Below are 24,105 nucleotides of genomic sequence, written 5' to 3'. Positions count from 1 at the left end.
AGAAAGAAAACATGTAAAGCTACTTAGTATTGCATAACTTCTATCTTTCATGTGTGAAATGCAGTAGCCACTGTTGGTTTATGAACCTATTAAAGTGATACTGTAATGGACTAAAAGGGACAAAGCAGGGGACAACGCTGTAATTAGAATTTAGGATGTCTAAGGTACCGTAGCAATTTCAACAGAAGGGCCATTCAAGATTCCCAACAGGTTAACCTCCTGCCACCCTGTAGCCATGCGCAAATGACCCTATAGCGCCAAACCTACTGAGTTGATTTATGATTTCAAGAATGCTTTAATTATATGCCTGAACTTTTCACTGTATTTTTATTTTTTTTACAGTTTGTATCATGTTAAATATTAGCCACTATCGGTAGCCCTCGTCAGTTATACCACCATAAATTTAGAACTGTCATGTTAGTGTTAGTTTCATTCCATTTTGCATCATTCCATTTCATCGTTAGTTTACATTTCTTTCTGTCACGTTACTGTGGTTGTTTCAGGGGATCTCTAGCAATAGTGGATCATGTTAGGCTAACGTATTACAAGTTGTGCTATAATTTGTGACATGTAACCTATTTGAATCATTATGGAATGCAGACCATAATGAGTTTAAACCTGGAGCCTGGCACATGGTTCACGAAGACTGAACCGTTGTCATCACAGTTTCATGATTAGTGAGGATTATTAGGGTAGATTTATAGGACTACTGGTCAACCCCTATTGTACACTTTTTTCCCTTTTTCCAATGTTTAATGGATTGAAAAATTGAATATGGCAACTTTCAGGATGAATCAAAAAAAAATAATTGATTCACCAATATACACTGAGTGTACAAAACATTAGGAACATTTACATGACAGACTAACCAGGTGAATCCAGGTGAAAGCCATGATCCCTTATGGTCACTTCTTAAATCCACTTCAATCAGTGTAGATGAAGGGGAGGAGACAGATTAATCCTTAAAATTAATCTGTGCATCAATCTAAGTAACATAATGAAAAAATCCCCATCAAAATCTGTCCGTTTAAGTTAGAGATATTTGCATGGGCTGCGTCTCAATCCGCCCCATCTGCGTATGTCGGCCTTCCGCATCGGCGGTGGAAGGTGGCCGAGGTACAGCGATGTTTGTCAGATCATAAGACATCCCAAAAAATCAGTCTTCTCACAGAAACGTCTGTAGCGTCCGAACTAATGTGACGACTCTATGAAAAGATGACTCTCACAAACACGGTGGTTTTGCTCTACGACCCCCACAAGCGCCACAGGACTCTGTCAATAATGCTGATATGCCAATTTCTGTCTGTAGCATACATTTCCTAAGTCTGAATCGGGCCCTTATCAACCAAGTAAGTGTCACATAAGTCTCTCATCACTTTTGTCTCCCCTTCAGGGAGTGTACAGTATCCAAATCTGTACATGTGTGTGCATACAGATGTTTAAATTAAATTAAATGATACTGTAGAATTCAGTAGAAGAATGAAGGATGAATTTGAGTAATTGTTGAGTCATCAAAGGCTCCTGGTTTTATCTTTTGAAGAGAGTTAAAGAGAGGGTGAAGAACACCATTAGCATTTTTGGTACAATTTGGGAGGAAAGACAACAACAGCCAAGGAGGGAACTTTTGACGGGGGCATGCACTGAAGGAATTTCTACTGCAGGTATGTAGGCCTACTGCATCACAAGCACATAGTTCACAAGATGGTTCAACATTTGTCTCCTCTGACAAAAGCACTACATCCATTTTAATAACTCAGAGCACTGCTCCCTTCACAGGGAAATACAGAGAATGAAGTACTGCAATACATTTTTTTTAAACTTAAACAAACACACAGTTATGGATAGATCAAAACAGACATTATTAATTGAATTGAATCATGGACAAAAATTAGTAGTCAAATTTATTCAAGGAAATATTTACTTTATCATAGTTAATTTGAATTAAAACAATTATATGCAATATATTTCACTTGGCTGGAAGTAGCTAAATGGCATCTGTTTCAGACATCAATTGTTTCCCCCTCTAATCCCATGAGGTAATGAAATGTTTTGGGGGAAAATCTGCATAAATGTAGTCTAAAATTACTTGTTGCCATAGCTACCGCCTATAATCTCTGCTGAAAGCGAGAGGAGAGAGGAACACCATGTAGACTTGTCTCTTGATTGACAGAACACGAATCTGAATTGGAGCCATGCTCTCTAAAGTAAGGAGGCTGCATGAACATCAATATTTCTGACATCTGTAAGGCGAAGGCTTCTGTGTGCCTCTCTTTCTAACGGTGGAAAAACACTTTCCTTATCTCAGAAAACAAATGGTTTTCTTGTCATTTGTCCAAGGACAATAGCCAGATCCATTTTTGCCTAGCACAGGAGAAAGTGGAAAATGTGGCTTTCTGTTGTTCAGCACTGCTCAATTGTGGTTATTACAAGTTGCAAAGGTTTGAGAAAAAGACCATGGGAGAAAATAACCTACAAACAAAAATAAAAGCCCTGGTATAAATAAAAAAACAACAACTGTAATTCCGCAAGGAGACAATGACCCTGAGATAAAGTTACAATTCAAAACCATTAATCTGTCTGCTTGTGTTAAATCATTTGTGCAGTACTTACGCAATTCATATACAGTGCAGAGACTAGACCTAATTGAAATGATAAACAGAGCAATATTCATACACAATATTATGGAACAATAATTTAATACCACTGTGTCCAATGCCCACATGAGTAACAGCTTAATTCTCCGGTGTGTACAGAATAGGCTTGTCATCCATGTGTTCACTGATAGGTGTGCTGAAGGTGGCGTTCATCTTGAATGGGGTATCCCTGGTTCTCACCGCTGTCACACCCTGAGACGGCAGAACATGGTACAGGACATAATGTTTTCTTGCTGTTGTTTAAAAAGGTTTTTGTGTAGACTGTAGAGTATTATCAGACTACAGTGAAATGTATGCCAGGTATGCTATTATTACAGTATCTGCTGCTCGTTTAAGGCTTAAATTAACTGAACTGAGTTCAAAAGTGGATGAGATGTATCATTTCATTCAGAAATCGACAGTACCCTGTACCAGCTGTGCTCTTTAAGGTCTATTGGCAGAATCTAATAAGATGTCTTATTGAAGGGCTCCTTGAGACCACATTCAAAATGGAGGCTTGTAAATAGCCATCAAATATGACACCAAAATTACAAACATATTCTAAATCCTTTTCATTTGTTAATATCTTACATATCAACAGCCATCAAATACTAAAACTCAAGGGCCAGATGTCCAACAATAATGATGGTTTAATTGAGAGAATAAAAGCCAGATTGTGCAGTAGAGATTAAACACTATATAATATGAATACTATATGAATATTAATACTATATAATTATATAATATAATGTTAGGAGTGAGTCCCAAAGAGTACAAACCTAAGAATACTTAAGAATATAAGGCTATGGTCCTCTAACCTTGATAGGGTAAATAAAATGCTTTTGAAAATAATTGCTTTCTTTACGCACTCATGTAATGTTTTGCTGAGTTGTGGGTATGTGGGAGGTCTCTTCCAGCAATTTATTGTATTCAATTTTGTAAGTGGAATAGCCAAGCAACAAATGCTTCACAAACACAGACAGACCACTAACGCCACAGTCACTCTACTATAGCAGAGTAAATGACCCATCACACAAAAGCTGACTTAATAATTGAAAATAATAAAGATGATAAAATGTAACAAAGGCATTTTGTCTAGTGTTGACTATAATGTTAAGCAGCCATCCAGTAATAGTGAAAACATGGTGCTCTCTCCATTTCTGATAATGTAGAGAGGGTTATGTAAATGGGGGAGTAATGTAATAATCAGACCAACCTGTATCTGATGATAATTCTCACTCCAAAAGGTAATTGCCTGATCACTTTTGTAGTCATGCTCCTAATCAAAGCAAACCAAGAATGCATTAGAAATGAACATTCTGTTCAAGTATGAGTTGAATAATGCTGATGTCAATTGTATATGTGAAAGACAGAAAAATTATAAAAGGTAGCTAGTCCCAAAACAAGGTGTCTCGGAATTTGGTAATCATGTTCATAGAATATACTTGATTTAGAAGACCTTTAGTGGTGAAGGCAGGGAAGGCTGAAAGCCTTCAACTTTGTAGTCCTCTTTGGTAGTGGAGCAGAACTCTGTTTTCGGAGGGTCAGGGTTAAATTCTGCATGTGTCTGCTCACTGTGGGATAGAGGAGGAGGGCCATATCAGCATGAGAACCTACAGCAATATCCTTATCTGTCTCTGCTACTCTGACATTGTTTTTCCACATTTTCACATTGCTGAACAACTTTAGATTACTATTTTTTAAATCTATCAGTAGCTGCATTGCTGTGTGTAAGGTCTATGCAGTGATAAAGGCTAGTTATTCTTAGGCTTACATGATTAGTGCATGAATATGCATAATAATACATGCATTGCCATGTGAATCAAAATAACATTGTTCCACTGTTATTCTACATTATTCATATAGGTTGTCATAACATACTTATTTGTGGTGTAAACTCCCTGTCCTATCTCTTCATAACTGGTGTCCACAGATCCAGATTTAATTCTCACGTTAAGCAGCTTCCAAGAAGTGTTGATGTGTTGACATTTATTCTTACTGTTTCCCTACAGCAGATTATTGCCATGGAAAAACAAAGCAACACTCTCCAAACCACTATTAAAGGTTCTATGACTAATGCTACTTATTTAAATTGATGTTATTTTTGTCATAATAAACTAGTTAGAGCCTTGTTAATGTTCTTTACATTTAACTTTGAGCATACAGTAAAAATCTAGGTCAGTTTTGTGACTGTGTGGTTTTGTATGGCATAAGTCAGTGAATATGAGTTGAGACTCTCTCCCCTCCAACAACCAGTTTTAACCGTCTTACCTCCCTTTGTTAAAATCGCTTGTTGGGGATGTTAACCACATTGTTGTGGACACATTCTATTAACCACATTACAATGCACATAAATGTTAAATCATATAATGAAGTCAAATCAAAAAGCACAAAGTTTTCATAGAACTGTAAAACTAACCAAGACTTGTAAATTACATCCCTTTCCTCCTACCAGTTCCGCTCAAGGCATGGATTGAACAGTGTTGTGTCACGTCTCGAGTAAGTCACATCGTAAAAAAATATATATTTCAAGCTTGAATGTTTTGTTCACATTATGATAACTGTTATGAAATGAAACTTTGGTCAATTAGGCCTACCTTATTTTCTTGAGCAGATCATTTTCCAAAAGTTCTCCTCTGAGGCCTTAACAAATAAAACAAATAAAAGATGGGCAAAACACATACCGAACTCTAAAATGCTTGAGTGAATTTTAATCAAGTCAGCCAGTGAGACAGCACAACAGTATGCTTATGAACAGTTTGCACAGTAGTAAGGTTACAGTATGTTTGAATGTTGCGTGGCATCCACTGAATCTAAAACTCATTCCAGGAAAAATCTATTCAAGGTCGGCTGGATGTAGGATGCTTATTGGTGTTCAATGTTCTTATTCTGTACCTACCTCTTTGTCTCACTCCATGACCCTTGGGAGGGGTGAAAGAATCATTCACCGTGGTGACACCTTGAACTTTGGATGATAGATCCATAGTCAGAATCCCTTTATGTCCATTTTTGTGGATGTGCGCTCTGGGCCTCTCATTGTCAAGGACGGCAGTGGCCCGCTGAATGAATGTAATTCCAAAGATTAATAAAAAGCTGTGCCATGTGTGACAACATATTGTTGTTTTCAATCATTTTTAATTAGTTAAAGGGGTGACTTGTACTAATTACCTATTAATGATGGCACTCATAGCTAACTGAGAAAACAGGAGAACATGCGAGCCCTCATATACCTGAACTTAGCTATACATGTAGGCCTACCGCTAATTTACATCTCTCGCTCTCACACACGCACACACACACACTACTACCAGCTTTCATAATGAGACAACTTTTGCAAAGAAAAAAACTCACCTCCTCTACCCAGTTATACAGCAAACATTTTCCAATAGATTTTTGTTCAACAGAAGCGTCCAATGCAGTCATTATATTTTCATTACAATGCACTTAGTTAGTAGTGTGAAATCGCTCATTTATCTTGTGAAACCAAGATAGTTGAGGTAGCTAGCTAGCTTGCTTCTAGCTAAATGTAGCTACCACTATTTATTATTCTGTTGTGGAAGTGTAACCCTAGCAACTGTAAACAAACGACATCGTGACGTCATTCGAAGAAAATAAGCATAGAGATCCTTTTGGGTCTTTGCGGGTCAAATAAGCTTGTTCGGGGCCTGAATTTGAATGCACGTCACATAATAATTTAACACGTTCATAATTTTTTTACGTAGTTATTACACATTGATTACACATTGATTACGCCATCACTCGTATTTCATATGTCACAGCATTCACCGATATGTATGCTCTGAATTTTATAATAACACCTGTATCAAAGATATTTTTTTACATTTTTGATCCTGCTCTTATTTCAAATGATCACACAGACGTTTTCCCATTCGGTCGAACAAATAATTCCTTATTACCAACGCGGTATTGTAAACATGACGTGCAATTTCAGCACACACAACATTCTATAATATAATTTTGTTATTAAATCCTTGGTGTAAAGTTTTTATATAATTTGGCGCATAAAGCACTATATTTTATGTAGCTAACATTCACATCACTCAATGTGTATTTGTGTCCACACCCTTATTTCAAAACCCTGTTTTCAGTATTTGCACTGTGCAGCTACATGGCATATAGTCCGTACGTGCTCTAAAAGGGTGGATGGATTTGTCCTCAGATGTGCCCATTGGTTGTGCACAAAGCAGCCAGTCATGACAAGTTTTCTCCCGAGACCCTTGGGCTGTGGAGAGGGATGGGAGGGTATACACTGATTCCCAACAGCTGTCCAGATGATGGAGCAAAATTTAAATGTAGCTTCCTGTCTATTCACCAGACAGCCATTTTATTAAAAAATGCCAATGCTTTCTGCTCTTACAAAGTCTATGTGATGTGTGTGTGTGTGTGTGTGTGTGTGTGTGTGTGTGTGTGTGTGTGTGTGTGTTTGTGCTTGTGTGTGTGCGTGTGTGTGTAACAATATAGACTGAGGTGTCTCTTGTGAGAGGAATAACAAATGAAAGGGATATGTAGAGGATGGAAGGTATGGCATGAAATGCAGGTATGTGAAATGCATTGCTTTGGTTCCAAGAGAAGAAATGGCCCCCTGAGGTACAATTACAGTGAATAAAGAAGATGCTTTTGTGTTTGGAGGCATTGGAGAAACACTGCCCTGTGTCTGTCTAAATCTTGACAATTTAGCTATATTTTTCTCTCCAAAGCATCTCCCCTATGAACTAATTTCATACACATCAAATCAAATATTTTTCCTGATAAAAAAAAATGAAAGAAGCATAGTGTGTGCATGATTCTTTCATGGTATCATCACAATCCAATTCCAGAGGCAGGTTTGCTCATTGTTTTGTAGACTTTCCATTGTGCACAGGAGCACTATCCACAATAGAAATAAGGAAAGGTGAATACAATGGAGGAACACAACTGATACGCCTCAATTAACATCAAAGCAAAGATCTATAATGGAAGGCCACAATGTTGAAGATGATGACTTAGGAGTAACCCAAAATGACTTAGAACTCAACTTCATTCTCTGCATCTCTGCATGTCCACAATATTGTAAAAAATCATCACAATTAGACGGTCCCCATTGACTAGATCTTTCCGTATATTGTACATGGTATGACACTAGAATTTGGTGCAGGAGTATTTACTGCTTGCCGATACAATAAACACAATTGCACATATTTTTATTGTGATGAAAACAATAGTTAATATTCTGTGAACTAAACACTTAACAGTGAATTTTGTATTGAATGATGATATATATTTAAACGCAAAGCGAGCTGAAAGACGATGGCCAGAGCATACCCATGATGTTGCACAACAATTTAAGGCAATAAGTCATTATTTTAGTCAAAGTATGATATATTTGGGCTTGAAGTAACATATCCATGTGAATGCGGTATCTTTTCCTACGATATGACACACAAATTATTTTCAGCCTAAATTTCATTTCAGGGCTGGGTTTTAATTGAACGTTACCACCCACCAGCATGGCATTGTTAATTACTTAATACCCATCCCGGATCCGGGAGCATCCTCATCAAAAAAGCTGACTAGCATAGCCTAGCCTAACGGGACAGGGATATCATATAATATAATTTTCATGAAATCACAAGTCCAATACAGCAAATGAAAGATAAACATCTTGTGAATCCAGCCATCATTTCCGATTTTTAAAATGTTTTACAGCGAAACACAATATGTATTTATATTAGCTAACCACAATAGCCAAACACACAACGGCATATTTTCACCATGTTTCCACCGCATAGGTAGCTTTCACAAAACCCACAAATAGAGATAAAATTAATCACTAACCTTGAACAACTTCATCAGATGACAGTCTTATAACATCATGTTATACAATACATTTATGTTTTGTTCGAAAATGTGCATATTTATAGCTACAAATCCTGGTTTTACATTGCAGCCACCATCACAAATAGCACCAAAGCAGACAGAATAATTACAAAGAGCAACGTGAAATACATAAATACCCATCATAAAACATTTATGAAAAATACATGGTGTACAGCAAATGAAAGATAAACATCTTGTGAATCCAGCCAATATTTCCAATTTTTTAAGTGTTTTACAGCGAAAACACAATATATATTTCTATTAGCTCACTACAATAGCCAAACACACAATGCCATTTACTCCCCGCCAAAATAGCTTCCACAAAACCGACAAAATAGAGATAAAATTAATCACTAACCTTGAACAACTTCATCAGATGACAGTCTTATAACATCATGTTATACAATGCATTTATGTTTTGTTCGAAAATGTGCATATTTAGAGCTGCAAATCGTGGTTATACATTGTGAATACGTAGCAACAATTCACCAAAATCTCCGGAGATATTTTGGACAGTCACCTAATCTAATCAAAGAACTCATCATAAACTTTACTAAAAAATACATGTTTTACAGCAAATGAAAGATACACTGGTTCTTAATGCAACCGCTGTGTTAGATTTAAAAAAAAAATTTTTACTACAACATACAAAATGCATTATTGAGAGACAGCGCTCACCTATTCTCCGCCGAGTTGGAGTCAACATATTACACAGAAATACGAAATAACATCATAAATTGTGTCTTACTTTTGCTGAGCTTCCATCAGAATGTTGTGCAAGGAGTCCTATTTCCAGAATAAATCGTTGTTTGGTTTTAGAATGTCCATTTCTTCTGTCGAATTAGCAACTTTGGCTAGCATTGTGGCGCCAACATGCCCATCATCTCTTGGCGTAAAGAACGTAAAATTCCAAAAGTCCCAATAAACGTTGTATAAACTGATCAAACTCGGTTGAAAAATCCTACTTTATGATGTCTTTCTCATATGTATCAAATAAAATCAGAGCCGGAGCAATTCGCCGTGTATACCGAACGCTTTTCAGAAGACAATGTCGAGGTCCCCCGCGCGCCGCCGAAAACAAAATACCGGACCTGCCACTCCAAAAGCTCTTATTCGGCCTCAGATCAAGCTAGACACCCCATTCAACCTTCCACTGCCTGTTGACATCTAGTGGAAGGCGTATGAAGTGCATACATATCGATAAATAAAAGCCAGTTGAATAGGCAGGCCCTGAAACAGAGCCTCGTTTTCAGATTTTTCACTTCCTGTATGGAAGTTTGCTGCCAAATGAGTTCTGTTTTACTCACAGATATAATTCAAGCAGTTTTAGAAACTTCAGAGTGTTTTCTATCCAATAGTAATAATAATATGCATATTGTATGATCTAGAACAGAGTACGAGGCCGTTTAATTTGGGCACAATTTTTTCCAAAGTGAAAACAGCGCCCCCCTATTCACAAGAAGTTAATTAATCAGAAACAGCTGCAAAGTTATTCCTCTTTGCAACTGAGACGAGCCAAACGTCCTTGTGTCCACTTGGCCGCCTGAGCCATGTAGCAAATTAAAATAGGGTCTGGAAACGAATGTTTTTTAACCTCCACTATTTTAAACATAAAATTATCAGAATCCATTGGATAATTTGTCAATTTTCACTTACTTTTGAGCTAGTCTGTATTTAAAATACATATCTGACCATTTTATAAAATTGTATAATTGTGTGATATGATAACATTTTGCAAATCCGCTCCCACCTGTCGCCCCAAGATGAATGGTTTTGACCACTAGAGTTTTGCCTCACTAAACGCTCCAAATATACATGTCATCTGCGGCGTGCATGATATTGAGGCAAATCATTGTAGCCTATAATTTCACTTCCCATGTGAGAACCATGAGCACTTCCTGATTTGGCTTTGCTGTACCGCAGCCAAAGCCTGCCATCAGCTTACCTACCAAGGGTTGTACCGTGTCCAGTAGAATTTCGCATTTCAATAGTTCTACATATTACCGGAGCTTCATCTTATTCTTTCGAACTATTTTTCTGGCAGATTTGCGGCTGCAATTCATGGAAGACTACACACATTTGGAGATAACAATAGTTAGCGAAGTCAAAGTAGTCCAGTGGTTTCCATCTGTGGCGAAGTTTTACCTAAATCAATGGTTATGACAAATCCAACTCCAGAACCAGCTATAAAGCCAGCAGGCTAATCGTTTTAATATGGTGTAGTAGTAAAAAATAAATGCAATAACATAACATGAGCTAGCTAGACAAGGTTAGCAAGATCGCTAGCTATTGCTGAAATGGACTTGAGCATACTTTACGTTTCAACACAGATCTGAAAATTGCTTTTACGCAATTGAGAAAAACGGTAAGCTCCACACCAGCTTTACTCAGTTCAGGTGCAAGGCAAAACAATTACGTACGTTGTTAAAAGAAATATGTGCCTGCACACTTTTAATACGTCCTAAAGGTTCAACTTTACAGCACAATCATCCCCAAAATGACTAGACCTTTCAAATTCCTGCAAGAGGGATTTCAGTGAAATAATAAATATCTCTGAGTGAATGGCTGTTTGCATGTACAGTGCATTCGGAAAGTATTCAGAACCCTTGACTTTTTCCACATTTTGTTGCATTACAGCCTTATTCTAAAATGGATGAAATAGTTTTTAGAAATGTTTGCAAATACATTAAAAAGAAAAAACAGAAATATCACATTTACATAAGTATACTCAGTGCTTTGTTGAAGCACCTTTGGCAGCAATTACAGCCTCAAGTCTTCTTGGGTATGACGCTACAAGCTTGGCACACCTGTATTTGTGTGCTTAGGGTCGTTGTCCTGTTGGAAGGTAAACCTTCCCAGTCTGAGGTCCTGAACGCTCTGGAGCAGGTTATGATCAAGAATCTCTCAGTACTTTGCTCCATTCATCTTTCCCTCCATCCCAACTAGTCTCCCAGTCCCTGCCACTGAAAATCATCCCCACAGCATGATGCTGACACCACCATGCTTCTCCGTGGGGATGGTGGCAGGTTTCTTACAGATGTGACACAGGATTCAGGCCAAAAAGTTCAGTCTTGGTTTCATCAGACCAGAGAATCTTGTTTCTCATGGTCTGAAAGTCCTTTAGGTGCCTTTTGGCAAACTCCAAGGGGGCTGTCATTTGCCTTTTACTGAGGAGTAGCTTCCATCTGGAGCTTTGTCAGAGTGACCATCGGGTTCTTGGTCACCTCCCTGACCAAGGCCCTTCTCGCCTGATTGCTCAGTTTGGCCGTGTGGCCAGCTGTAGGAAGAGTCTTGGTTCTTCCAAACTTCTTCAATTTAAGAATGATGGAGGCCACTGTGTTCTTGGGGACCTTCAATGCTGCAGAAATGTTTTGGTACCCTTCCCCAGTTTCTTGTAAAGGCCTAACCACTCAAGTCTTTTTTATATGAGCCATCAGACAGCCCATGTGTCTGGAATGTACCTCCACAGTATAAAGCATGGTCAGAAATACAGTCAATGTTTTATTGAAGCTAGACTTGTCAAGATTAGATTTTTCTTATGGTGCAAAACGATCCTCCCAACCAGATTATTCATGCGTTATGATTTATGAAGACTTTTTGGTTGAAATCATCAGAATTCCTTGAGACATTTTCTCTTTGTATCATTCCACATGGGAGCAGAATAACAATTTGGCAACAAACACATCATGCCATGAATCGCACACAGTTTCTACTTGGCATTACTTATATTGGAATTAATTAGTTGAATTAACACTTTGATAACAAAGACATAGGAAAAGAGAGTGGAAAGGTCTCACACATTACAAACCCTTACCAATTTCCTACTTAAAAGTAGTCCATGCACAACACTCATAGCAAATGTGCAAGTCCCCTTTGAAATACAACATTACTAATGCTCATAATCCAGAGTCTTGGAACAACATTCCGAAACCCAATATTAACAGTTTGGTCACTGAGGTGTGTGTGTTTTGGAAGGGGATCAGATTCTATCGAGCATGTCCATATAATGAATTATTCCTTCGCTACACTAAGGGGAAAAAAACGAAATACTTTCCGCAAAACATGTTTTTTGTCTCTCTCTTACACAACACCCAGGGAGCTTGTGTTGCTATTTATACTCTGCATCATGATTACTTGTTGTCTGACCATCACCATGGCTACTGGTATCTCTGCAGATCTCTTTGTGTGTGTAACCTGTGTATCTGTGTGGGAGATTATACATCCTTAAGTGCTCAAAGATGAGAAGATGGCTTTGCCTCTTGTTATTGCATTTAGCGACCCCTTCATGACTCAGACCTATTTGGGTCCATATAGCTTTTATGGTATCTCTGCACTGTATCTAATGAGTGATTTAGGTGGAGGTGGCCTCTGATCTAGGATCGGCTTTCATCCATTGCCTTTAATCCAAGCCTAACCTTATCCATTAGCTATAGAGCAAAACTGACCTTACATCAGATCTGAACTTCTTTCTTCCATTCAGACCCTAATTAGTTTGTATTCCTCTCTAAATCCCAATGCAATAGTGCCTGCTGCCTGAAAGCGTCCTTGGGCACACATCCTAAGTGTCCACATCAATGCTTTACCCCGCTGAGCTGACTGTTATCCAAAGTCTATATGAAAGACACACTAGATTACCTTCTCTAGGTTCTTCACAGGATAGAAGACTGGAGGACAATGTCATCCATCCTTTAGAAATTGCATGATCTGCCTCTGAAAGGTGAGTTTGGTTCAGAAATCCTCACGCCGTAAGTGGAAAGACTCATAGAGTTCAATCACCCCAATCTCAAACTGGCCAGCAGAACGCATGGAAGTTCAACAACATAATTAAATTTGTGCCTGTTAATATGTGGCATTCATCACTGTTAGATCTGTGCCCTGTATTTACCTAGCTGGAATAACACTTTAGCCTGTTTGGTGCGGCCTGCCTCTTGGTGTTGTTTTAAAGAAGTGCGTTGCTGTGTCCAGAAGGGCCCTGTGTTATGTGAGAGGCACTGTCTCCCCTCGGTGCGTGGCTGGGGTCTTTTTGCCTCCTTCAAACCCCCGAGACTCAGGCCTGGTGTTTGGGTTGGCATCGTCAGTGTAGTTAGCTGGTCTGCCCATCTTGGCCTCGCACTTCAAAAGGGACTTTTTTCTATAGTGGTGAGGCAGTGTTGCAGTTAATATGTGATTCTCTGTAACACACAAACACATTGAACGCTGCTCTGGACTAGCTGCTACCCCCTCTCCTCACCCAAGGGCAAACATGGAAGGGGTACCCTGTCCTCTACCCTGCCACTCGACTTTCAAGGAGAGAAAAGTTAAGAAAATACATATTGAGGAGTATAAAACATCTGCAGTCTTTCATGTTGCCTTATTTATGATAGAATGGCATCCATAGTGCATAAAACAAGCATTCTAGTTATGTTATAGAGTCAGGTCTGTCATGAACATGTGGTATACAGCTGTACTCCAATAACCACACACATCACCAAGCAAACACCTGAGGAGGGAGAGGCCTGAAACACACTGGCCACCAACAGATAAACACCCCACTCTGTTATAACTACAGTATCCACAACACCACTGGACACATACAGAGGTCAATACAGTTCCATACTGTGAATGAATAACTCGGTGGGGTTTGGACTGTTTGTCTTCTCCACATGTGGTTTATGAGGAAAGTAATGAATGAATGGATCAACAATACGATTTGGAGGTTCTGTTTTATCATCAGTTCAATCACAGGTTAGAAAAGTTCAATGGGGTTTCAGTTATGTCTTCACCGTGTCATTACTCTGTGTTTTCCACAACTTTCAGTGATGTCTGTCTGTTTGAGCGGTTTCTCCACTTGTCCTGATTCCGGTCACCCTCTCTGGATTTTCTGTAAATAAAAGTAGATTTATAGTCATGACATCCTGTTTCAGTCACCTTAGCTGTAGTCACCCTCCATAGCATCCATCCATTTGGTCCTTACATGTTGTTTTATGGAACAGAAGGCCTGTGAAATGCACTTTATCCCAACCCGCCCACCTTCTAAAAATAAAGAATGTTTGTTATCTACAGAGACAAATACATGAGCCCTGTAAAAGAATATAAAAAACAAGGTGAAGAAATGGTCAACTGACAGACTAATTAGTCATCACAGACTGGCTAACTTTGACCATTCAGAACACAGACACGCTTTTCAATAAGAAATGGACCATGGCATTTCCCATCTGGCCACACTAGCAGTACATCACCCACACTAAAATACCCAATGTGATTTGTTCCAGACTAGAAGCCATTAAAGGTCATAGTTTTCGAAAATGCACACATTTCAGAATGACATTAATGTTCTTAATGTGACTATGGACTGTTTGACCCATTATAAACTGTTGGCCTAATTGAAAAATATTTAATTTAAAAAATACATGCTTACTGCTGTGGCCAGGTGATTTTTGATTTACTTAGTTAGCTTTTAATATATACTGAACAAAAATATAAATGCAACTTGCAACAATTTAAGATTTTACTGAGTTACAGTTCATATAAGGAAATCAGTCAATTGAAATAAATTGACTAGGCCCTAATCTATGGATTTCACATGACTGGGAATACAGATATGCATCTGTTGGTCACAGATACCTATTTGTAAAAACAAAAAGTAGGGGCATGGATCAGAAATCCAGTCAGTATCTGGTCTGACCACCATCATGCAGTGCAGAATCTCCTTCGCATAGAGTGATCAGGCTGTTGATTATGGCCTGTGGAATGTTGTCCAACTCCTCTTCAATAGCCGTGCGAAGTTGCTGGATAATGGCGGAAACAGGAACACACTGTCGTACACGTCGATCCAGAGCATCCCAAACATCAGTGTTCGTTGTCCGTAGCTTATGCCTGCCCATACCATAACCCCACTGCCACCATGGGGCACTCTGTTCACAATGTTGACATCAGCAAACCGCTCGCCCACACAGTACCATACATGTGGTCTGCGGTTGTGAGGCCGGTTGGACGTACTGCCAAATTCTCTAAAATGACATTGGAGGCAGGTTATGGTAGAGAAAGGAACATTGAATTCTCTGGCAACAGGTCTGGTGGACATTCCCTCAGTCAGCATGCCAATTGCACGCTCCCTCAAAACTTGAGACATCTGTGACATTGTGTTGTGTGACAAAACCACACATTTTAGAGTGGCCTTTTATTGTCCCCAAGCACAAGGTGCACCTGTGTAATGGTCATGCTTGTCACGCCCTGACCATAGATTGCTTTGTATGTTTGTAGGGTGTGATGTGGGTGTGCATTCTATGTTGTATGTCTAGGTTGTCTTTTTCTATGTGTTTGGCCTAGTATGGTTCTCAATCAGAGGCAGGTGTCAGTCGTTGTCTCTGATTGGGAGCCATATTTAGGTAGCCTGTTTTCCTTTGTGTTTTGTGGGTGGTTGTATCCTGTGTTAGTGTTTTCACCACATGGGACTGTTTTGGTTTTTTTTTTCTTCAGTATTTTGCACTTTGTTATTTTGTATTGTTTAGTGTTCAGTTTTATATAATTAAAATGGACACTTACCACGCTGCACATTGGTCCTCCGATCCTTGCTACTCTTCAGACAATGAAGAGGAAAACCGTTACAATGCTGTTTAACCTGTCTAGGATGAGGGTGCCGCTAGCGGCACACCCCCCCCACATTCCACTGAAAAGGCAGAGCGCGAAATTCAAAAAAAATATATTTTTTAAATATTTAACTTTCACACATTAAAGTCCAATACAGCTAATGAAAGACACAGATCTTGTGAATCCAGCCAACATGTCCGATTTTTAAAATGTTTTACAGGGAAGACACAATATGTAAAGATGTAAATCTATTACCTAAAAACACATTAGCATAATCCACCATCTTTTATTTGTCCACCAACACCAGTAGCTATCACCAACTCGGCTAAACTAAGATATTTATAGCCCCTAACCAAGAAAAAAACTCATCAGATGACAGTCTGATAACATATTTATGGTATGGGATAGGTTTTGTTAGAAAAATGTGCATATTTCAGGTAGCTGGCATAGTTTACAATTGCACCCACCGTCACAAATGGACTAGAATAATTACAATGAGCAACGTGTTTACCTAACTACTAATCATCAAACATTTCGTAAAAATACACAGCATACACTAATCGAAAGACATAGATCCTGTGAATACAGACAATATTTCAGATTTTCTAAGTGTCTTACAGCGAAAACACAATAAATCGTTATATTAGCATAGCACATGTGCAAACATTACCCCAGCATTGATTCTAGCCAAAGAGAGCGATAACGTAAACATCGCCAAAATATATTATTTTTTTCACTAACCTTCTCAGAATTCTTCAGATGACACCCCTGTAACATCACATTACAACATACATATACAGTTTGTTCGAAAATGTGCATATTTAGCCACCAAAATCATGGTTAGACAATGAGAAATGTAGCCCAGCTGGTGAGAAAATGTCCGTGCGCCATATTAGACAGTGATCTACTCGTATACATAAATACTCATAAACGTGACTAAAAAATATAGGGTGGACAGCGATTGATAGACAATTTAATTCTTAATACAATCGCGGAATTACATTTTTTAAATTATCCTTACTTTTCAATACAGTTTGCGCCAAGCGAAGCTACGTCAAAAAACATGGCGTCCTAAGCCACTAACATTTTTCGACAGAAACACGATTTATCATAATAAAAATGTCCTACTTTGAGCTGTTCTTCCATCAGTATCTTGGGCAAAGGATCCTTTCTTGGGTCTAATCGTCTTTTGGTGGAAAGCTGTCCTCTTGCCATGTGGAAATGCCAACTGCGTTCGGGATGAACTGGAAGCGTGCCCAGAGATTCACAGCGTTTCAGAAATAAATGTCCCAAAATCGCACTAAACGGATATAAATTGCTATAAAACGCTTTAAATTAACTACCTTATGATGTTTTTAACTCCTATAACGAGTCTTAACATGACCGGAGAAAGATTACTCCCAACACTAATGCTTGGAACAGGTGCGGGTCGGTGTCCTCCACGCGCATGACGCAGCTGCAAAAGAGTGACTAGCTACAGGGTTTTTTAATTTATAGTGCCTGTGATTGCGCAATCGACCCCATTCAAATCGTCATCACGTAAAGGCATCCAGGGGAAGACGTAAGCAGTGTCCGTATACTCATAGGAATAACATTGGCTTTAAAACTGACTCCAGAACAGTGGCCAAAATTTCTGAAATCTGACTCCATGTCAGGGAAATTGCTGTAGAATGGGTTCTGTTCCACTTAGAGACAAAATTTCAACTCCTATAGAAACTATAGACTGTTTTCTATCCAATAATAATAATAATATGCATATTGTACGATCAAGAATTTTGTAGGAAGCCGTTTCAAAAATTACACGATTACCATAAATAGTGACAACAGCGCCCCCAGCTTTAACAGGTTAATCAACTCCTTGATATGCTACACCTGTCAGGTAGATGGATTATCTTGGCAAAGGAGAAATGCTCTCTATTAGGGATGTAAACAAATTCGTGCACACAATTTAGAGAAATAAACTTTTTGTTCATATGGAACATTTCTGAGATCTTTTATTTCAGCTCAAGAAACATGGGACCAAAGCATTACATGTTGCGTTTATATTTTTGTTCAGTGTAAGTTCGATATAGATTTTAAGGTTGCTTTGATTTTGAAGAAATATCAAGTGCTTGAATATTATTTGTTTGGGGGGGGTGATGAACTTTTTTTAAATAAATGGAGTAAGAGGACATTAATTGAATAAAAAAAACAGAGTACTGCATCCTGACACGCTTTTGTTCTTGTATATCATACTAAAACCTGCTAGAAATCCTTATGACATTTTGATTTCGTCTCTAGCTAGTTGCTGATTTTAATAGAATCGTGTTTGATTATTTGAGTTGCAACATAGTTTAATATTTTCTGTTCGAGCCAGTCGGCTTGTTTGCATCCAATTCTTTTTTGACATTTAACATTCACCTGCAGAAAGAGGAGGCTGGAGTATTAATTTGCTGAAAACAATAATGCAAACTTCAAGATCCCCTTCAACAGAACCATTTCCTCTCTGATAAGGAGAAGGGAAAAATAACATTAAAAGAGGCAATTAAAGCATTTCTCTGAGACGAACACACAGAGACCACCTACTTCAAGTTTATTCCTCTTAATTGGGGAACTATGGGAGAACATCTTAGAGTGTCATTTTCACACAGTATATGGGTGCTAACGATGTCTGAACAAATCGGATTCCTATCTATAGTGATCAATTTCTTTAAAATGTCTTGGAAAACTACTCTAAGACACAAAAACATCCTCTACTTTAAAGTTTTACAGCTGGGTTTGACCATTGGACAAAAACCAACCCTTGTCAAACAAAGCTAAGATTTGAAGCAAGACATGCTAGTATGAATAAACAGACAAAATATCCAAAATATACTGTAGTAGGCCTATTTATAGAACAATAATAACAGTTCCCCAAAAAGATACACTTCTTTGGACGAGAGTCGTGCGTATTTGAAAAGTTATTATGCAGTAACATTATCTGACCGTAGCAATATCTGATCTGAGGTCATCACTATAAATCACCAAACAAAACCATTGACGGTCCACCAGCCAATATCTCCTTTTTTGTGCATATCTCTAGCCAAGCTGACTTTGAACCGATAAGCCTCACACCAGCATTCTGTTTCAAGAGGGCTACAGTACGTGAGCAGGTTTTCAAACCTTAACTCCCTGTCTGATCTTCCTAATTAGGTAAGGTTGCAAATATGCAGGTACCAGTAAGTGAACAAATAAAACTTTACAGAGAGCACAGACAGCAGACATAAAGGATATGCTCTGAATTAAGAGACATTTCCGATCTTCACCAAAGCCTTACATCAGTGACGTTGTGAATTTCCTCTCAACACGTATTCAAAGAACCCTGCTGGTTTTCCTGGTGCCACATACACAACAAGCTCTTCAATGATCACTTCACTAGTTTACTTTTCAACTGTAATCCCACCTGAAATCCCTTATTTTACATTGTCATAAGGTGGCCATGAGAGGGGAGTATGTATCATTGAGAGTCCTTAACCACTAGGTAGTCAATGGGTGAGTAATGCACTCCAGTTATTTTAAAGGGCAGGCTCTTGGAATGGCGTCTTCCTTTGTGTCCTCATTCAATGAAATCCCACTGTTTCATCCTCACAGACTTTAGAAAGACCAGCCACTTTACAGATAAGCTTAATTAACTCTCCACAAGACACAACACTCCAACACTGATAGGGGTCTCATCAACCACGTCATCATACTGTTGTTTAATATCCTGAAACACAATGAGAAGAAAAGCAGTGATGAAACAAATGTCAAATGTTGCAAATCCTGGAAGGCCAAACGGTATAAAAGAGGAAGACAAACATCTCGGTCAGAAGAGAACCAGCTCGAAAAAAATCACAACAGCCTGCAAGATCAACCTCAACGAAGATCCTCATTCTCCAAGATGAGACACTCTGTCCTCTCCATCTCCTTTGCCGTGGCACTTTTCTTGGAGTGCTACACACCGTCCACGGCGATCCCCATCGGCAAGACGGACGACGTCGCCTTGGAGCAAGATACCCTAGACTCCCTACTGAGTGTAGAGGTGGCTGAAAACAGCCCTGATTCAGTCAGAGGCAGGAGCTCCAAGGTTGTCTTGTTGGCAGACTCTGGCCTGTGGATGAACCTAAACAGAGGACTTCCTTTCTACAAGCTGAGAGCTGCAGCCGCCGGGCCTGACAGAGCCCTGACTATGGACCGCAGAGAGGCTGGCCAGGACCTGAGCCCAAGCATCTCCATTGTCAGGAGGGACACCATGAGGTGTATGGTGGGAAGGGTGTACCGGCCCTGCTGGGAGGTGTAGAGGTGACCAACGAGATCGTCTCATCTCATCATCCATCTGCCAGCCAGATTACCCTTCTGTATCTTAAATTGTATAATATGATCTTTCGCTTTTGAGAATATGTATTCATGTAATTACATGAACTGATATTTGCAATTAAAAAGACAGAACACTGCATTTGACGCCTTGTGTATGTTTTTCTCTAGTAGCACAGCTAGCACTGCGATGCAGTGCCATAAACACCTGCGCCACTCGGGAGGCCTTTATCAGTCTTAATAAGGTTGCGACAGCCAATTACTCTAAAATAATAGCATTCTGGAATTACCCACAGTATTACATTTACAACAGCCTTTTGGTATTTGGTCTTTAACGTTTACATCCCTCTGGAATGGGAAGTAAGTGGGAAGTAGGTCTATAAACTACACAAGACACCCTCTTGTGGATGTGTACATGACTCTGCATGTCTCCAAAGTTCCTGGGGTGAGCTGAGAATGAATATGGTAATGAGTTTGCATCAAGAAGCAATTACTGGGCCTCCCGGGTGGCGCAGTGGTCTAGGGCACTGCATCGCAGTGCTAACTGCGCCACCAGAGTCTCTGGGTTCGCGCCCAGGCTCTGTCGCAGCCGGCCGCGACCGGGAGGTTCGGGGTAGGGAGGGTTTGGCCGGTAGGGATATCCTTGTCTCATCGTGCTCCAGCGACTCCTGTGGCGGGCCGGGCGCAGTGCGTGCCAACCAAGGGGGCCAGGTACACGGTGTTTCCTCCGACACATTGGTGCGGCTAGCTTCTGGGTTGGAGGCGCGCTGTGTTAAGAAGCAGTACGGCTGGTTGGGTTGTGCTTCGGAGGACGCATGGCTTTTGACCTTCGTCTCTCCCGAGCCCGTACGGGAGTTGTAGCGATGAGACAAGGTAGTAATTACTAGCGATTGGATACCACAAAAAATTGGGGAGAAAATGGGATTAAAAAAATATATAAAAAAAAGAAATAAATAAAAGAAGCAATTACTTGGGTTGGCGATGATTGCTCAAGTTGGCCTTTAATCACCGATTATGTGACAAGTTGAAATACTCTATTTTCCGGTCTCTTGATTGAGAGAATAATGTTATTATTGTTAATCTTGTTGGTTTTCAAAACACATTATTAAAAGTTTCATGTTGTCTCATTCTGTTACTTACTATAATCTTACATGACTGCACACTTTGTCCTGTTACCAGTTTTTCCTCTGTATACAGTATCCTCTACCATTTTCATCTCTCCCATCTCATTCCACTGACTGCATTGTATAACTAGATTTTTCCTTATTAGTATTATATTGCCCATTACCGTATGATGTTATGAGGGAGCTGCATGTCTAAAAAAAAAGACCAAAAGAAAGTCAATGTGTATCAATACAGGAAAAATATACGTATTAGACTTTGTCTGGGAGTTTGACATGCTCTCATGCTAGACATTCCAGTCCCCATGTTTACATTACTAACATGTCTAATGGCTGAGTGTCTCAAGACCCTAAGCAGACGTCCTTATACTTTCAAAGCATTAGGTTGTATATGATTTCCACTAAGTGCTGCAGTAAGGTTGAGAAAACCTCTGAACACCAGTATGTTGTCTGCCTCTTGTCTGTCTGCCATTCGGAGGTACACTATAATTGAGAATGACCTTCAGGGTTTATTGCTCAATTAAGAGGTGAAATAAGCTTCCTGTTGTTCCGGGGACATTAATTAAATGCCCTGAGACGTTGGAATGGGCTTACTGTATCTACAATGTTTTGATGTAGCCACCCTGTCAAACGCAGATGTAGCCACCCTGTCAAACGCAGATGTATCCACCCTGTCAAACGCAGATGTAGCCACCCTGTCAAACGCAGATGTAGCCACCCTGTCAAACGCAGATGTAGCCACCCTGTCAAACGCAGATGTATCCACTCTGTCAAACGCAGATGTAGCCACCCTGTCAAACGCAGATGTAGCCACCCTGTCAAACGCAGATGTAGCCACCCTGTCAAACGCAGATGTAGCCACCCTGTCAAACGCAGATGTATCCACCCTGTCAAACGCAGATGTAGCCACCCTGTCAAACGCAGATGTAGCCACCATGTCAAACGCAGATGTAGCCACCCTGTCAAACGCAGATGTAGCCACCCTGTCAAACGCAGATGTAGCCACCCTGTCAAACGCAGATGTAGCCACCCTGTCAAACGCAGATGTAACCACCCTGTCAAACGCAGATGTATCCACCCTGTCAAACGCAGATGCAGCCACCCTGTCAAACGCAGATGTAGCCACCCTGTCAAACGCAGATGTAGCCACCCTGTCAAACGCAGATGTAGCCACCCTGTCAAACGCAGATGTAGCCACCCTGTCAAACGCAGATGTAGCCACCCTGTCAAACGCAGATGTAGCCACCCTGTCAAACGCAGATGTATCCACCCTGTCAAACGCAGATGTAGCCACCCTGTCAAACGCAGATGTATCCACCCTGTCAAACGCAGATGTATCCACCCTGTCAAACGCAGATGTAGCCACCCTGTCAAACGCAGATGTAGCCACCCTGTCAAACGCAGATGTAGCCACCCTGTCAAACGCAGATGTAGCCACCCTGTCAAACGCAGATGTATCCACCCTGTCAAACGCAGATGTATCCACCCTGTCAAACGCAGATGTAGCCACCCTGTCAAACGCAGATGTATCCACCCTGTCAAACGCAGATGTAGCCACCCTGTCAAACGCAGATGCAAATGAAGGCCTAGCATTGATTAGTCAAAAGCACACCACTTACTAGAATTTAGATGTGTTAGAATTAATTGAGGACATTTCTACTGGCCAACCTGGAGTGTGTTTTGAATGTGTTATATGTCATGACCTTGAAAGGGAGGTATTCAATTATTATTTCATGTCATAATGATGCCAGAAGATTTGCATTTGATGTGTAACCACATTTCTAGTGTACCTGACAGTATTCTAGTGCACTTTTGTAAATAACAAGTAGCCCTGTAGATAATTAATGGAGTGTTTTTTAGAGGTACATGTCTGAAAGAAGAGGGATGATGAGTAACGGTTTTTGTATTTTTACCCCAATAAACATTGGTTTGAAATGTCAAGCAGACAGTAACCATTCATGATCAGCTGATCAGCTGACAGAGATGGAACTAGCGGGACAGGAACAATTCCTAGAAAATACAGAGTTAGGGAAATGAGTCAGCAACAATGCATTGTGTTATGATAATGAGCACCTCCTCAGCAGTGGAGAATTATATCTGTTCACCATTAATACAGCAACATTGAACAGCACTAAGCTATTCTGAAGAAAATACTTCCTGGGTATCAGTTCAACCCACATTAACATGGGGCTAGATGACGGTAATTGCAATAGCATAAGGATGTTATGTCATTTTATTTCAATAGCTCTTTGTTAATACCAAGGAGTTATATTACCTAAGAAGAGATGGGGTTGAATCCCTGTAGGAATTGGTGTGTGTAATCTCTGAAAGCATTTACTTACAAATACACTTCCCTTAGGCAGCAGGGGGACACTTTGTAAACACCCTAACAGCAGCGCTGAATGTGTGCTGTGGTGCTGGTTCACTGTTTCTCAGCATTGAACAAGTCTACATCAATGATGCTGCTCTTGCTGCTGGTGATTCTCTGATCCACCTCTACACAGACGACACCATTCTGTATACTTCTGGCCCTTCTTTGGACACTGTGTTAACTAACCTCCAGACGAGCTTCAATGCCATACAACTCTCCTTCC

At 39.8% G+C, this 24,105-nt stretch overlaps 2 protein-coding genes across 2 annotated transcripts; one reads left to right on the top strand and one right to left on the bottom strand.

Annotated features, from left to right (window-relative positions):
* Window positions 1–1,887: 1,887 nt before the first annotated feature.
* On the bottom strand, window positions 1,888–6,208 carry spag8 (sperm associated antigen 8). Its single transcript, XM_055875683.1, has 6 exons — window positions 5,985–6,208; window positions 5,533–5,692; window positions 5,231–5,276; window positions 4,093–4,207; window positions 3,850–3,912; window positions 1,888–2,846 (listed from the first exon to the last, which is right to left on the bottom strand). Exons 1-6 carry the CDS (start codon window positions 6,054–6,056, stop codon window positions 2,733–2,735), a joined length of 570 nt encoding a protein of 189 aa, XP_055731658.1. The 5' UTR covers window positions 6,057–6,208; the 3' UTR covers window positions 1,888–2,732.
* A 13,683-nt stretch (window positions 6,209–19,891) lies between these two features.
* On the top strand, window positions 19,892–20,537 carry LOC129819118 (pro-MCH 1). Its single transcript, XM_055875682.1, has one exon. It carries the CDS (start codon window positions 19,978–19,980, stop codon window positions 20,374–20,376), a length of 399 nt encoding a protein of 132 aa, XP_055731657.1. The 5' UTR covers window positions 19,892–19,977; the 3' UTR covers window positions 20,377–20,537.
* Window positions 20,538–24,105: the final 3,568 nt, after the last annotated feature.

The sequence above is a fragment of the Salvelinus fontinalis genome, chromosome 21 (genome assembly GCF_029448725.1).
Source record: "Salvelinus fontinalis isolate EN_2023a chromosome 21, ASM2944872v1, whole genome shotgun sequence".
In the NCBI taxonomy this organism is placed as follows: domain Eukaryota; kingdom Metazoa; phylum Chordata; class Actinopteri; order Salmoniformes; family Salmonidae; genus Salvelinus; species Salvelinus fontinalis.
This window is presented reverse-complemented; position numbering and strand designations above follow the sequence as displayed.